This window comes from Rhinolophus ferrumequinum, chromosome X, assembly GCF_004115265.2.
Source record: "Rhinolophus ferrumequinum isolate MPI-CBG mRhiFer1 chromosome X, mRhiFer1_v1.p, whole genome shotgun sequence".
Classification (NCBI taxonomy): Eukaryota; Metazoa; Chordata; class Mammalia; order Chiroptera; family Rhinolophidae; genus Rhinolophus; species Rhinolophus ferrumequinum.
The window spans coordinates 38,105,184-38,121,410 of NC_046284.1; the positions used below are offsets into that span (position 1 = coordinate 38,105,184).

General features: G+C 43.0%; 1 protein-coding gene across 1 annotated transcript in view; it reads right to left on the bottom strand.

The window, feature by feature from the left end:
• IL13RA1 (interleukin 13 receptor subunit alpha 1) overlaps positions 1 to 14,169 on the bottom strand; it is a 58,358-nt gene extending 44,189 nt beyond the window's left edge. The window contains exons 1-4 of the mRNA XM_033113950.1: positions 13,844 to 14,169; positions 7,740 to 7,879; positions 2,201 to 2,339; positions 599 to 719 (exon numbers count right to left, since the gene is read on the bottom strand). Coding sequence (XP_032969841.1) covers positions 599 to 719; positions 2,201 to 2,339; positions 7,740 to 7,879; positions 13,844 to 13,922 — 479 coding nt within the window. The 5' untranslated portion in view covers positions 13,923 to 14,169. The remainder of the gene's footprint in view (positions 1 to 598; positions 720 to 2,200; positions 2,340 to 7,739; positions 7,880 to 13,843) is intronic.
• Between the last annotated feature and the right edge of the window lie 2,058 nt (positions 14,170 to 16,227).

A 16,227-nucleotide genomic window follows, 5' to 3' on the forward strand; every position in this document is an offset into this window, starting at 1 on the left:
AAAAAAAGCAAAACAACTTTAGCCTCAAATAGTTATATGCTGTATGACTTCATTTCAGTAGAAGTCTTGAAATGACAAAATTATGGAGATGGAGAACACATTTGAGGTTGCCAGAGGTTAGAGACTTGGGGAAGAGAATGTGGGTAGGGGGGAATGCAGAGGGAGGTAGGTATGGCTATAAAAGGGCAACTTGAGGTAATAGAACTATTCTGTATCTACACATGTAATAAAATTGCATAGAAACACACACACACAAATGAGTGCATATAACCTGGTAAAAGTTGAGTAAGTTTGGTGGATTGTACCAATGCCAATTTTCTGGTTTGATATCGTTACCATTGGGAGAAGCTGGGTGAAGGGTACTTGAGATCTCCCTGTACGTTTGTTTGCAGTATCCTGTGGACCTATAATTATTATTTTCCTAAAAGTAGACACCAAAAGCAGATGCATTTTCCACTGAAGCAAACTGCCCATCTTCTTGGGGGTGCCAAAAATAGGCTTTTGTCTTTTTAAAAAAACAAACTATGCTAGATCCAAAGGTTCCCAACATCATCACAATCAGTGCTTCTTCCCCTGTAAGTCTCCTGTCCATACTCACCAGTAGTAGAGAGTATAATTAGTGTCAGGTCTTGTGTTCCTTCCAGGGAGCCAAGTACAATTCATGTAGCTCAGGTTGTGCCAAATGCATTGTAGCTCAGTCACAGCCGACTCAGGATCACCTAGAATATGCAGCCAAGAGTTTAGGACGCTTTTCTCCTTGTAAAGGAAACTAGCCAATCACTCTGGGGCATGGGAATGGTGAGGGTGTTTCATGCTGCTTTACCCAAATCTAAAATGTTCACAACTTTCTCTCTTAACTCCTGATACTAAGAAAACATTTTTATTGTCATAAAGGGATCCCAACTCTTATATCCCTAACTGGAGAGGGAGTTTAAAGATCAAATATATTTCAATCACAGGAAATGACTACAGGATTCCTAAATGAATGTGACTCTTAGTAGTTGCCTATTATGTGTTATGACTTTAGGAGCCCTAAAATCTTTATGATCTAAAATCTCTACCTTTATAAAGCTTTTTGAGTTAAGGCATCACGTCTCTAAATTAAATGCCTCTGTTTAAGATGCAAACATGTTATCCCTAAGAATCCTTGAAGTGGTACTATACCGAGTCATCATCAACCATTTTACTATCATAATACAATTTAGGTTTCTTTTATTATTTATCAAACTCCTAAACTAATGAGAACAGGGGAGGTAAGTTGTTTTAAACCATGCTCCCAGCCTCCTAGCAGTACTGAATTTTACAATTTTACAAATACTACTTCATATACTTTTGATTAGTACAAGGCAAGTAGACAGAATGGTCTATAGAACAAGCCATGTAGTGCTAAGGTTTGGAGGTTAGAGAAGAGGCCCTGCACAATCAAGGGGCAACATGATATTAATAGATAATATGTATAGAGCACTTTCTCTTTGCCAGGCGCTATTCTAAGCTCCTCACTTATACTGACATGTAATCCTTTCAACAGTCCTGGGAGGCAGGTACTATCATCATCCCCATTTTACAGAAGAGGAAACTGAAGGGAGGAGGAGCTAAGTGATCTGCCTAGGGTCATACAACTAGAAGCTGGCCGAGCTGAGATTTAAATGTGAACATCTGGGTCCTGGTAGCCCTGCTCTTAATCACTATATGCTACTCCCTGCATGTAACATAAAAGCCAAAGGACACTGGATAATGGGTGGGAAGGCAGCTGGTGCACAATGATCAACCTGACTACTTGACAGCTTTTCCTAGGGGTAGTCTTGAATTGGAACCAGGCCACCATGCCCATTTTCCTTTTTATACATCTTTCCCCAAATAATCCTGTATATCAAACTAATCTCTCTATATAATGAGGAAGATGGTACATATTTTGGGGTTTTCTGAGGCACTGGACCTGGACTCTGAAGACCTACAACAACTCATTCAGTTCCCTTCTTCCTCATAAAATGAGTCAGGACATTGGTATTCAAGGTGTCTGTGAACACTTCAAAGGCAGGGATGACCTCATATTGATCACTGTGTTGCTACCACCTAGTGAAGTGCTGGAAACTTATTAGACTCAGCAAATGTTTGAAAATGAAATTAACAACGAACATAAGCACACGGATAATTTGGATTTATTCTCTAAATACCAAAAGAAACTGCTTTCAGTTATTACCTTCAGGGGGTGAGATGCACTTTTCCACCAAAATGCTAGGATTGTCACTTTCATTGGTGCTACATTGGGACCCCACTTGCAAACAAACCCTCTCATTCAAGGGCACTTCTTTCGAACGATGAGTTTCTGGAGCAATTTTCTAAAGTTTAGAAATAAAAATAGGCATTGCTGTAGCAAACATACAGAAATACACCTACATAATAAAACATTAGCATGTCGAGGTGTTATAAGACCAAAAAAAAAAAAAGGAAAGTTATCCAATGATATAAATAAGTCATCTCAACCTGGGGTGATTTTGCTCCCCTGCTCCCCAGGGGACATTTAGTAATGTCTAAGAACATTTTTGGTTGCCATAACTTGAAGGGAGCTGCTACTGGCATTTAATGGGTAGAGGCCAAGGATGCTGCTAAACATCCTACAATGCACAGGACAACCTCCCTTTCCCCCTACAACAAGAATTATCCCGTGCCAAATGTTAATGGTGCTACCACTGAGAAAACCCGGTATAGATAAAAGACAATTTCCCACATTTTAAATGTAGAAACATCATGACCTTTACCTATAAGCCTACCATACTAAAACATTCAACTGTCTAAAAGCCATTCTAAAGGAAACACAGTAAGATTCTTAAAATTCAATTACAAGCAGACACAGTATGCCATCAAGATCAAGGTAAATGGGACTGCTTTAAGAATCTAGTGATCCTAGTTACCTCTGAGGAAAGAAAGTAAAGAAGGGGGACCTGCGGGCCAAAGAGAGACTTTTCATTAAGCATCTTTCTGTACTGTTTGACCATTTTGACTACCTCACGTCTACATATAAATTTTAAGGATCACTATGTGCACTGAGTATACCACACTCTTATTCTGAAAAGTAGATCAGCTTTGTGGAACCACAACAGAAAGCCAACTCATAGACAGCACACAGACATAAATCATAAATCTGGTTATTATGATTTAGAATAATGAGATTAAAGGGCTCTTCAGGAAATTAACATTTCCCATGGTGACAGAGTTGGAATTAAGAATGGAGCTGCTTTTAATCAGAGCTCCAAGGAGTTTCCTGTTTTGCAATAGTTTCTGACTCAAGATGGAGACAGCATTTCCTTTTATATACGTGCTGATGGACATGAAGGGGAAAATTTGTCATAGCTATCTCTACGACGCTAAGGGGATACTCTGCCATTTTACATGCCTGCTGCCAGCTGAACATGAAGGCAACTCCCAAAACCAGGACATAGGATGCTCTCTGAGAGGTAGCTAGCCAAGAATTCATGAATTCAAGAATTCATGAATTCATGAACCATAGCAAAGACATGAAAAAAATCACTTTATAGATACGGAACAGCTCTTAGACCCAGGCAAGACAGCACTCTGAAAAGGGAGTTATTTGGTTAGCCCTGCAGGAAAAGAAAAAGAAATGTCTGTGAGCAAAATTCTGGCCAGGAGACAAGACTCCATGAACATTGGGTATTTCTGTCCCACCTGCAAAGCTACGCCTACCCGGAATGGGGCCTCCAGCTATTCTTAGCCAAGTACATTTTCACACCTAATTCCTGATTCCTTGCTAAGAAACCTACTTATCATTTGGCTTTCCATACAGTTGCTGCTTACAGGGATGGAACGCACCAGTTTTGCTGACAGAGGGCTTTCTAGAATGTTTTGCCTTTATAATTTTCATGGCAAAGTAAGAAAGTGGCCCTTGAGAGGTGAATGTGTGCTGAGCAAATGAGGTTTCTCAGCCTGTGAAGCTGAAGACCAGAATCATAGTAATGGTGGCAGGAAAGCTCCAAATGCAAATTTCACCAACCTCATAATTTTATTAAGCACAAGTCCTACACAGTAAATCCTCACTTAACGTTGTTAGTAGGTTCTGTGACTTTAAGTGAAACGACATATAAGGAAACCAACTGCACCACAGGCGAGTTGATGTAAACAAGAGTTAAGTTCCTATGGCATCTCATCAACGTTACAACAAAACATTGAAAGAAATGTCGTTATTTGAGGACCTGTTGAATACCCCTGAAGGAGCCACCCTGACCTAAGGATCCTTGATAATTCTTGTTTGGAAGCTGCATTTGACTTTTGAGGACACCAGGGGAAAAATATACAGTCAAATGCCATAAATTAGAATCATCATGGAAAAATACCAGTTCTCTTATTATATTAGATGTTGTTCCAGTGAGAGGGCTGAGTTTTATTATACAAATATGTTTATTATATGGAATTGTTTTAATTGAAAAATTACTTTAGTACCTTAATTTGAACCTTATGTTTTGGGCATATGAATAATAAAATTACTTGGAAAAGAGACAGTAGGGGAATAGAAATATTTTTTTTTCAATCTTCTTCAAAGCTCAAAGTAAATAATGTTAAATTGGCATGAATAAAATAGGAACCCGAATTGTCAACGACTGCCAAGTAAAGTGCATCTCTCTCTATCAGGCGAGGAGCTAAAGCCCTCCCAGCAGATCTTGATGAGGTATGTGTGATGGCTCCCATGTGACTTTTGGCTACGGTGACTCATTCCACTGGTAGCTAGCTGCTGTATGGTATTGTTCCACATCTCAGTGAATCAGGCCTCCTTTGAATATTTACCAAAAACCAAGGCCAGAGTCCTGAACTGACCCCTACCCCTCAGGAACAATGTTCATTTGGCTGGATCAAACTCCTCCCAATTACAGATTTCTTTCTCAGAAGAAAAGGGGTGTCAGCTTCAGCTCTGCCTCTCTGGATGCCTTTTAACTTACTCACCTGGTGAGACCTGCCTATCTCTTGGTGATGAAAGCTATCTAAAATCTAATGCCAGATCCTTCTTCTACTTGCCAGACTGGGAAACTATTAGAGATTGCTTAAACAGTGGTGGAGGGCAACCACTTAAGATAATTTTTTTTTAAATCATCTATGAATCCTTGACTCATTTTAATGGTCTTCCAATCTGAAGATTGAAAATGACCTCAAAGGTTTATCTCACTTAGCAACTTGGGACCTTTAGACATTCGCATAAGCCCCTTAACATTTACAAACTATCATAATGCCACTGCTTCAATATGCTTCAAAGGATATATGCACCCCAGTTGTCTGATGATGTTAATGCTGTGTCCAAAGAACAAAATGAAAAAAGGAAAGTCACTCCTGCCATTCATTCTTAGCCTCAAGATTGTAATCAAAAGGTCCAGACAGGAAATCTCCCCCCAGCACTGATTGGAAGGAATAATTTATCACAACGGAGGGACTGATAGTCACCAATGCTGTCAAATGGCTGGAATAAATGACTTTAAGCAGAGGTCACCCTTTATGTTCTCCATCTGGTCTCTTCAGAGGCAAAATGGAGGGAACAAGATTAAATGACATTAGGTTGCACCATAGAATATGACCTATAAAAGTGACAATTGCTTATGGTTCAACCTAACAATAGTAATAATAAAAGCTAACAACTATTGAACACTAATTCTGTGCCAGGTGCATCATAAACATCATCTCCTTTTAATACACATGCTCTTCATGTGAAGTAGGTACAGTTGGCCCTTGAACAACAAGGGGGTTGGGGCACCCACTCTCCCCCAACACAGTAGAAAATACTCATATAACTTTGATCTACAGTTGACCCTTTGAATACGCAGATTCAACCAACCACTGATCGAAAACAGCATTTTCAATCCAAAACAATATTTTCAATTCACAGTTGCGAAACCGCGGTCGGGAATATAAAAATACTATTTTTGATCAGTGATTGGTTGAATCCGCGGATACAAAAACCGGCACATATCAAGAACCTACTGTATTTATTGAAAAACATTCATGTATAAGTGAACCTGTGTGGTTAGAACTTGAGTTGTTCAAGGGTCCTCTGTACTATTATTAGCTCATCCCACCCCCACCCCCTGGACTTTTACAAACAAGGAAATGGAGACTCAGAGAGGTTAAGTGACTTGCCCAAGATCACACAGCTTGAAAGGGGAAGAGACAAAATTTCAAATCCAATTCTATCTGATTCCACTGCCTCCTAAATTTACTTTTAAGTCTAAATTTCTGTAAGTATACTGAGGAATTAGACCCATTTATAGGCTAGAATATCAGCATGTCTACCTGACTGATCCTTGAGCATGGTTGACAGGCTAATGAAAAAAGGTGACTGTTAGAAAAAAGGTGACCTCTCATCAAGTTTGGATTAGATACTTAGTGGACACTTAAGGGTCTTTCTCGGAATTTCTCAAGACTGAACTACCAAAAGCTGCTACTGACTCCAAATGCCTAAGACCCCTCCTTAGGAAGAAGAGGAAGCCAACATAGTGAAAAGGGGAACTCAACTACTCAAGTTTTCCCTGCTAGAAATACTGCAGGCTTCTGCATTTAGAGGACCTCTTTTAAAATACAAATACTTTGACTAGTCTCAATTCTTTATCCATTAACACCTACACTTTAATTAACACCTCAGCAAGAAAAGGGCAGAAAGGCAGATTAGCAAATTTCCCACAAGAGAAAAAGCCTGTTCCATCCTCACTTTATTAAGCCTTCGCATACATTAGTTTCCATATCCCAGCAAGCCAGGGAAGTGAGTAGAGCCACACTTTACACACAAGGACACTGAGGCTCAGAGAGGTCTTTTCAATTAAGTAATTTACCACAGGCCACTGAGCTAGCTGAGTGGTGCACTAGCTACCAAGAACCTAGTTCTCCTGACTTTCTGCCACCAAGCTACTTGAATATGGCGATTTCACAATTCCCTACTCCAAAGTAGTCACTAATAACAACTTCTCATTCGGCCTCCACAAAATCCTGGACAAAGTCAACCCCAAACATCTCCCACCTCCCCGCCACACACCCCCACTGAAAGAAAGTATAAAGATATAAAACAGATTTGAACAGATGATCTGATGTTTTGAAGAACCCATCAATTAGAAGGGGCTACAAACTAGTAAGGTCCAAGAGAAAATTCTGTTGAATAAGATTATCATAAAGAACCCAAAATTATCCAATCTTGTTAACAAAAATTCACATAAATCGATCAACTACATCTGACTGGATAGGGTGAAAGTTCCCCTCATTTTTCCTCAGGCATCAGGAAACCTAGTCTAGTCAACCCCACCTGCCATTGACATCTTTTTTTTTTTTTCACTTTCCATATGGCCATTTGCTTTGCATCACTAGTTCTTGCATACCTATCAGTGCATGTAATTAGCAAGATGGTGAATGTGAAAAACCCCTGAGAAATTAGAAGTGTTGTATAGATACAAGGCTACAGGCAGGAACACAGGGACCAATTTTAACATAATTATTTACTGAGTGCCTAATAGATAAAGATATCTAGCATTTCCTATCAGAGGATCTCAACTGCATTTGATTTTCAAATAATTAGCAAATACCCTCAAATGTTCAATTTTGTCAACAGTTGTTTCTGCAATTTTGCCAGTTAAAATTTGAACACAACCCAAGATAAAATTCCCATTTTTAAGTAAGATTAGAATTTGGCTTATTCTTGGCTCTAATTCATCGTGTTCCCTTTATCTCATCAATGAGATATGTTCCAGAAAACTTACCTTATCCTGCTTGTTGCCAAAATGACTAAAATACCATAGACTACAATTCGGGCTGGCTCCCTCTGGAGGATTCCATGTCCATATTACCGTGCAGAGGTTTTCAACAGAAACACTCAAATTCGTCACTGGTGGCTGAGTTTCTGTTCAAATCAAGCACAAGAAATAAATATATCAACATCAGCCAGTGTTTTTAGTGGTTCATTTAATCCATTCCTCCAAGTCCTAGAGGCCAAGAACAAGAAAACAGAGTAGAAATATCTAACATTCAATGATCCAGGCACGATTCTAAGTACTCTCCACATATTCAACCACTGAATCCTCACAACAACCTTAAGTATGAGGCAACTGAGGTACAGGGACTTTGCGTCACTTGTCCCATATCCCAAGACTGGTAAATGGCAGAGCTGGGATGCAAACCCAAACAGTGTGGCTCCAAGGCTCCACATTCGTAACTACTTGCTATACTGTGAACACAGAGAAGAGTATATTCCCAAATTTTTAAGTTTTCGTTCTGCAGGAATTTGGGGTCCCCTACACTTGGAATCCACATCTCCCTCAACAGACACTTCCCTCTCAGCAGTTCTGCCAGTGAACTTAAGCAGCTCATCTTTAATCATCCTTGCCAACTTAACCTGGTAATTGTTTTTATAAGTTTTCCCTAGAAGCACTGAGAAAGAAATTGAACAGCCCTTGCTGCTCCGCTGAGGTGTGACACTAAACAGCTGGAACTGTAGCTTTGACTCATCTGAAGAGGGAGGAAAAGAGGAGAAACTTTGAACCAGTGTCTTAAAAATAATTCATCTGGAGAAAACCCACCACTGTCTCCACCAAATATTTACTGACTATTATTTTGGACGCAGCTCTGAATATCAGAGAAAGGAGTTTCACTGCTTCTTCCAAATACAGGGAAATACATTGGTGGCGGGTGGGGGGAGAAAACATCATTTCAGTCTTTCCTGAGAACTTCTTCTGAGGCCAGGACTATGAAAACCATCCCCTCAGACACTGGGTGTGGGATGTACAGGAATGCTCTGTCCTATCTTTGCAACTTTTCTGTAAATCAAACATTATTCCAAAATAAAGTTTATTAAACTAATTTAAAAAACAACCCCCTCAAATTGTCTAAAGTGGGAAACTTAATCATTATTAATTACTAAGGACTACAGTTGTATTAATTTATTAGTCAATAGTTATATTTTATACTCTATGCCAACGCTTTAGAGTACACTGGGCCTCCTATATAATCTGCAATACTTAAACCATTACCTTCCTCTTTAACTGAACAAAAAAGTTCTATGTGTCCCAAGAATATCAACCACACAGGCACTACGTAGTTGGACAGGCACTACGTAGTTGGGATTTCCCCAACAGTCAGTTTTCTACAAAGCAGCCTGCAGAGACCCCTGACTCAATGTTCATTCCCTCTTTCCCGACTCCAGTACCATTAGCTTTCCTGCAAGGTAGACCAGAGGCCCAACTGTGAGGAGGAACAGCCCACAGCAGGCCAAGTTCTTGTGGAAACAGGGAATCCCAACTGCATTCACACCCAGCTAGTGCCAGGGAGCACCAATGGCTCTGGCAACAGTGCTGGCGTTAGGGTATGAAGCGATTACAGGAGTATACCACTATTCCGTTTTGGCCCTATCAATGATGTTTTTGAAGACAAATCATTGGTCAGATATAGAGTCTCCAATAAAAACTTGCTCCTACTGAAGACTACAATCTACTTTAGGATTACCTAACGCATTCTGCACGTTCCAGAACCACATTGCAGCAAACTTCCTGGCACTATCTTCCCACCCACCTCCCACTCCCACACAAAAATTAAAGCCCTGATAATAAAAAATATTATCTAGTTATGGTTCACTTAAATTGGACCCCAATTTTCAAGGTACAAGACCTTTTTAGTCTATTTTTTAACTTCAGTATTTTAATAGAACAATAAATAACCTACCCTATTTCCAATCTCCAAATGGGTTTGATGTTTCCCCCATCTGTTTTAAAGTGTCCTTTAGTCAGATCGTCTAATTGTTTTGCATTTTAGGCTACTTGTGGTTATCTGCCATCCATTTTCTAATGGTTCCTTCCATTTCTCTTGAGATTTTTCTACTTCCTATACTTTAAAACACACACACACACACACACACACACACACACACACACATACACACGCATACACACAGAAACTTTAAATATAATCTCCAGATGTTTAAATATATGTAAATACATGTGTATGCGTGTATAATACATTGTGACATCTACATAAATAAGTGGAGACTGTACTTCTTATAAAAGTCTCTGACAACTGCTCAATGTAGTAGGATAGATAATTTCAGTATAGTGTAGTGACTAAGAACATGGACTCTGGAGCCAGACTGCCTGAATTCATATGCTAACTATGCTACTCACTAGCTGGCAAGTCACTTAACCTCTCTATGCCTGTTTACGCATCTATAACATGAGGATGATCACAATAACCTAATGATTGTTATGAGAATTAAATGAGTTAACATAGATAAAATGCTCAGAACAGTGCCTGGCACCAGGCAGTGCTAGATAAATGTCAGCTAGCTGCTGTCTTTCTTTTTGAAGAGACAAAAGAATTCTAAATGATTGTTTTGGAAGTGATATGTGCCCATGGTCTTTGAGACAGAACATATATCTATTCTACCTGATACGCTTTCCTTAGTTACCTAATTTCACCCATGTCTTAGAGGTTGATCACTGACTTCAGAGAGCGAAGTGGGAAGGAGAGAGGGACTCACGTAGCTTCCCAAACTAAACTTCAAACCTCAGGTGAGTCTGTATGATCATCTAGCACAATATCCTATTCTAATTAGGAATTAACATGAGCAATGCTCTTTCTCATAATAAGACATATTGCTTAGCTCATAGTTTTGCATGCATATTTTGGGAAAAGTTAAGGAAATCACAGGAATCACATATGAGTCATCCATCTTCTTCCCTTATGTCTACTCAGTCATCGACCTCTGTCCATTCTTTCTTGCAATACCTCTCTCGTGATCCCGATCACACTAATGTGCTTTGCTGGGCCCCACAAGCCAGGCAGACGCCATTAAGCCATTGTTCTGACCAGAAGGCATTCACAACACATCTTTCTAGTGGACACCTTCAAGCCTAAATTCCTGCATAGCATCTGTGGGGACAGAGTCCCAGAGAGCAGTTTCCAGGCTCTCGGCCTCACATGGGGAGGTGCTGGCTTGGGTAGTGAATGACCATCAGCTGTGATTGGTTGGCCATCAACTGTAACCAGTTAGCTAATTGGCTACTGATGTAACTGTGGGACTGCGTTGACTGGTTGGTTGGTTGGCAGGCAGAGAAGTGAATGGCGGACTGTGGATCCTGTGGCTATTACTGCGCGTGTCTCGCCCAGCTGCCAGAGAGACTATAGTGGTATGACTCCCCTATCTATGGCTCCGTGGGTGTTTCTTTTTGGACTAGCCATATCCTGCGTTTTTATGTGGGGAGTGGGACCAGAGGCCCCGCATGACACCCAGCAAGACAAATGGCACAGTGAGCAGGGTCTCCCGCACGACAGCATCATACTCCAGCAATTACCCTCAACCAGTTCAGTTTCCCTGCTGGCTTCTCCTCCAGTGTCATTTCCCTTGCGCTGGCCCCCCCTCAGGGCCTTCAAGGGCAAATGAGGCTCTTCCCCTTGGACTGACTTTGCCAATGCACCCTCCTCGCTGTCCTGCTATGCCCCCACATAGGGAATAACTTCTCTCCTCCGCCTACTCAAATTCCACCCATTCTGAAGGTCTAGCTCAAGTTTTACCTCTTCCACGAAACTACCAGCCCTCGGTTTCCACTCTTCTGAATGCCTACAGTGTTTACTGTTTGGACCACACATTCTGGCAATTATAAAGCGAGTTTCCAATCTATGATTATTCACTTCATAACAAATGGCCTGTACGTACTTTCATGGGTTCGAACCAGTCCTGCCCTGCTACTATGGGAGGTGCCCAGCTCCTTTCCCAGCCAAGGACTCCCCTCACTTCTAAACAGAGAGGTGACGAATACCATGGTTAAGGGCCTGGCCTCTGGAATCAGGCTGCTGGTGTCGGAAGCCTGGCTCCTCCACTCTACCAGCTATGAGACTTTAAGCAAGGCTCTTAGCCCCACTGTGCCTCAGCTTCCTCATGTACAAAATGGAACTAATAATAGCACCTACAAGATAGGTTTTGTGTAAAGATTAAATGAAATAGTACAAGTGAAAAATTTAGAACACTGCCTCACATAAACACTACATAAATGCTAGATGGTTATTAAGACATGTCACAATGTGGACTATCAGCCTAAACAGACTAAACTAAGCTGGTAACCTAATCATTTTTATAAACTTTCAGATGATTAGAGCTAGAGAGCCTTTAGAACTTACGGAGCTCCATCCCCTCCTTTCACAGATGAGAAAACTGCTGCATAAGGAAGGGGAAATGACTAGCCCAGAGTCCCACAGCTGGGAAATGTCAGACCACTAAAACTCAAGCCCCCCCCCCTTTTTCCTTCCTCATACCTCAATGCAATTTTATCAATATTTCTAATAGGGAAAAAAGTTTCTGTATTCTAAGTAATCAAGTTGCCAATGAACCCATGTGACAAAATTGATTAAGTTGGGGGTTGCCAGTATTGTCTAGAAGGCCAGCTGTTGTTTCAGGTGTGTGTGGGAGGGAATCTATAGGAGGGAGGGTGCTGGAGCAGCACTGTGAAAATCAGGAGACTAATGAGATGGGTGACCCTAGACAAGTCGTTTCCCATCTCTGGACCTGTTTCCCCAAATTATTATGGGAATCGAATCTCCTCAACTAAACTTAGAGGCACATTGGAGACAAGGATGATGCTGTAAATGCACAGGTTCTAAGAGAACCTACAGAGTCTGGCTCAGTATTAAACAAGGCAGACACTTGAATAATTACAGACTGACAAACTTCAAACCTCCTTCAGGTCTCTACTCAAATGTCACCTTTTCAGTGAGCCTTCCCACTCTACCCTCGTTACAATGGCAAACCCCTCCCCTCTTAGTTTATCTCTGCAGTACTCCGGGCCATATGACATACCTTAATATTTTACTTTTTCCCCGCTCTGTGACTCTACCCACAGGGCGGGGACTTGATCTGTTTTGCTCACCGCTGCATTCTCAGCCCCTAAACACTGCGTGGCACAGAGCAGACTTTGCATACGTATTGTTGACTGAATCAATAGAGGACGTCAAGGTTTCCTAATAAGCATTCAACTTGGGTTTCAAAGCACAACACGCTGGTGAAAATGCAGTAAGCAAACTGTGGGTGTTTGTGTCGATATGATAAAAAAAAACTATCAAATTTGGAGATAGTATCATGGCCCAAAATGTCCGCAAGGTCACTCATGCCAGGAGCTGTTCGTGAGGAAGTCATTAACCCCCAACTTTTCACAGAAACTCTGACGAGTTGAATAAAAGTTGCAGCGCAGGGTGAAAGGTATACAGGATCTCTCTGTACTTTGTTTGCAAGTTTTTCTGTAAATAGAAAATTATTCCAAAATATAAAGGTTGTTAAAGAAAATAAAAAGGCATCTGCCTGGATGCTGCTCCGGATTTCCCAACGGATTTCTTGGACTCCGGAGGAGGCCGTGACCGTCACGTCCTTACTCTATGAGGAAGAGGCTCTGTAGAGGTTCCCTTCACACCCACCCCTTCATTGAATCCGGCTCGCCAGGACATCGGTCGCCGTCCCCACTGGCTTCTGGCCCCTCATCCCCAGAGTCCACACAGGACATTCAAGATTCCAACCAGCCCCTCCGCCCCCGGACGACGCCGCGGACATTTTTCGGTCCCGCGCCCCGGCGCCGGGCTCCTTGGCTCTTCCCGACAGCGTAAGGGAAGTGCGGCAGCGAGTCGTCCTCGCGCTCCGCCGCCGCCGCCCGGAATCCGGGCAAGCCCCGCCGCTCCAGGGTCCCCCACCTCTAACCCTGCGCAGGAGGCTGCCGTCGCCCAGCGCTGGGTATCAAGAGAAAACCGCCGGCGCCCACCCCCGCCGCGGTTCTCGGCCCCGCGGAGCTCTCGCCAGCCCCTCGGCCGCCGCCCCGGGCCGAAGGGCTGCACTCACCCGTGGGCGCGGCGTCCCCGCCGTCGGCGAAGCAGAGCAGCAGCGCCCACAGCCCGCAGAGCCGCGCCGGCAGCTCCATGCAGCCCCTCGCCTTGGATCCCGGAGGGCGGTGGCAGCCTCGCCAGTCTCCGCCTCCCTCGCTCCCGCTCCCACTTCCCGGCTCCGCCGCCCTGGAGGCTGGGGGACGGCGCAGACGGGAAGGGCCGCCCCGCCCACCGGCCGCAGGTAACCCGAGCCCGCGGGCGCGGGCGGGGGCGCGGGCGGGGGCGGGGCGCGGCGGTTCCGCGGCTCCGCGGCGCGACACCTGGTCTCGCCGCTCCTGTCCCCTCCCGAGTCCCGTCGCCGGCCCAACAGAACTTCCTCGACTACGTCGAGGCCCAACCCCAGTGCCTCGCGTCCCCGCCCCGGCCTGCGTCGCCGCTGCGTGCCGACTGCGGGGCCTCAGGAGTGCCGAGGATAGGGCCAGCTACGGAAAGAACCTTGGCCTGGGAGTCTGGGCTTCCAATCTTGACCTCTGAGCCCTTGTTTCCTAAACTGTGACATCAGGGTGAATAATCGCAGACCGACCTCACAGGGTGGATTTCGAAGGCCAGAAAGAGGACTTGGCAGAGCTGCTCTGTGACAAGGAAGAGAGGTTTATTTGAATAATACATAATGTCGAATGGGAAAGAAAAAGCACAAGTCTAAATGTTAGGGTCATTGAGGCTGGGAATGGAGGAAAGCCGGAACCCTTATTAGTTTCCTATTGCTGCTGTAATGAATTGCCACGAATTTAGTGACTTAAAACAACACAGTTTTGAAGTATTCGAGTTCTGGATCTTAGAAGTCTCACTGGGCTAAAATCAAGGTGTGGGCAGAGCTGCTTTTCTTCTGGAGGTTCTAAGGGAGAATCTGTTTCCTTGCCTTTTCCAACTTCTAGAGATTGCCCACATCCCTTGGCTTATTGCTATACCACTTAGACTTCTACTTCCCTGGTCACATCTCCTCTGACTCTAACCCTACTGCCTTCCCGTTTCATTTATAAAAACCCTGTCATTAGATTGGACCCACCAGATAATCCATGATAATCTCATCTCAAAACCCTTGATTTAATCACATCTGCAAAGTCCCTTTTGCCATGTAAGGGAACATTCACAGTTGTCTGGGATTAGGACATGGACATCGTGGGTGGGGGGTATCATTCTGTCACCACCCCCAAAAAAGAGTCATGTCTGAATGGATGATGACACCCAGTAACTGAAGTGTATTTTGGTTGAATGAAACCAGTGTATACTCCTGAAATATGTTGCAAAGAATATAGCAATTAAAATGCTGATAATACACCTAGTCTAGATCTTCCCCATAGGGCATGCGGATGTTTAACCTATCCGGAACTTGCTCTTGGAATTAAGACCCTTAAATTCAATAAATACTTATTGTCCTTCCACGAACTGTGGTAGACAGTCATTAAAAGCTGCAACCAGTGCGAGGGGCTATCATAAAGGCAAGAACCAGGAACTCTGGGACACAAGGAAGGGGCACCTTCTGGGAAGGGAAGAGCAAGGGAGGCTTCCAGGAAGCAGGCCTGCCTGTGCTGAATCTTCGGACATTGAGTCCTGCAGTTCAAGGTTCAGCATAAATCCTTTCCTGCATATATTATTGAACAAAATAATGTTTATGAAAACACTTTGTAAACTATCAAAGCCCACAGAACTGACAGATTATTTCTCAGTTATCGTTTCTTATACTATAATTTCTAAATCTCCCTGCAAACAGGACAGCAGCCACTCTCTAACCTAAGGCCTCCCTCCCCCATCACCACACACACGCACTTGTTGACATTTGCCATAAACATATTATAAGTTTATAATAATGTTTCCAAAATGATTATGTCATCTGCCTTTAAGAAGTCTCCAGTTGGAACAGGAGTCCTTGGGAACTGGCTGACTGCCATTGGGGGCACTGTCTGCATAGACTGAGCAAGTGCTTAATGAAAGAACAGTAATGGTAGCAAATGATTAGGAAAATAAGGGTCACAGCTTGTCCTTCGCTTCCAGAACGGACCCTGAGAATTTGAACATTGTGAACAAAAGGACAAAGGACGGCAGTGTGGCCATGATAGTTCTGGCCTGCTGTCTGTGAGTAAGACTGTTATAGTCAGTTCCACTTCCTCTGGACGCTAAACATAAAGCAACATTTTTTTAAAAATTTGAAGGGAGGGTGAAGGTTAGGAATGCTGTTTCTTGGACATCAAACTTTTATTTGTAATTTCTGTGTACTTTTATTCAAAGAAAATCTTGGATGGAATTAGGCCACTGTCCTAGTCTGCAGGAAGATGAAGATAAATGGAAGGCTTTCCAGGAACTGCCATAAACACAGAGCTCTCATTTTGCCTTTGTGTAATC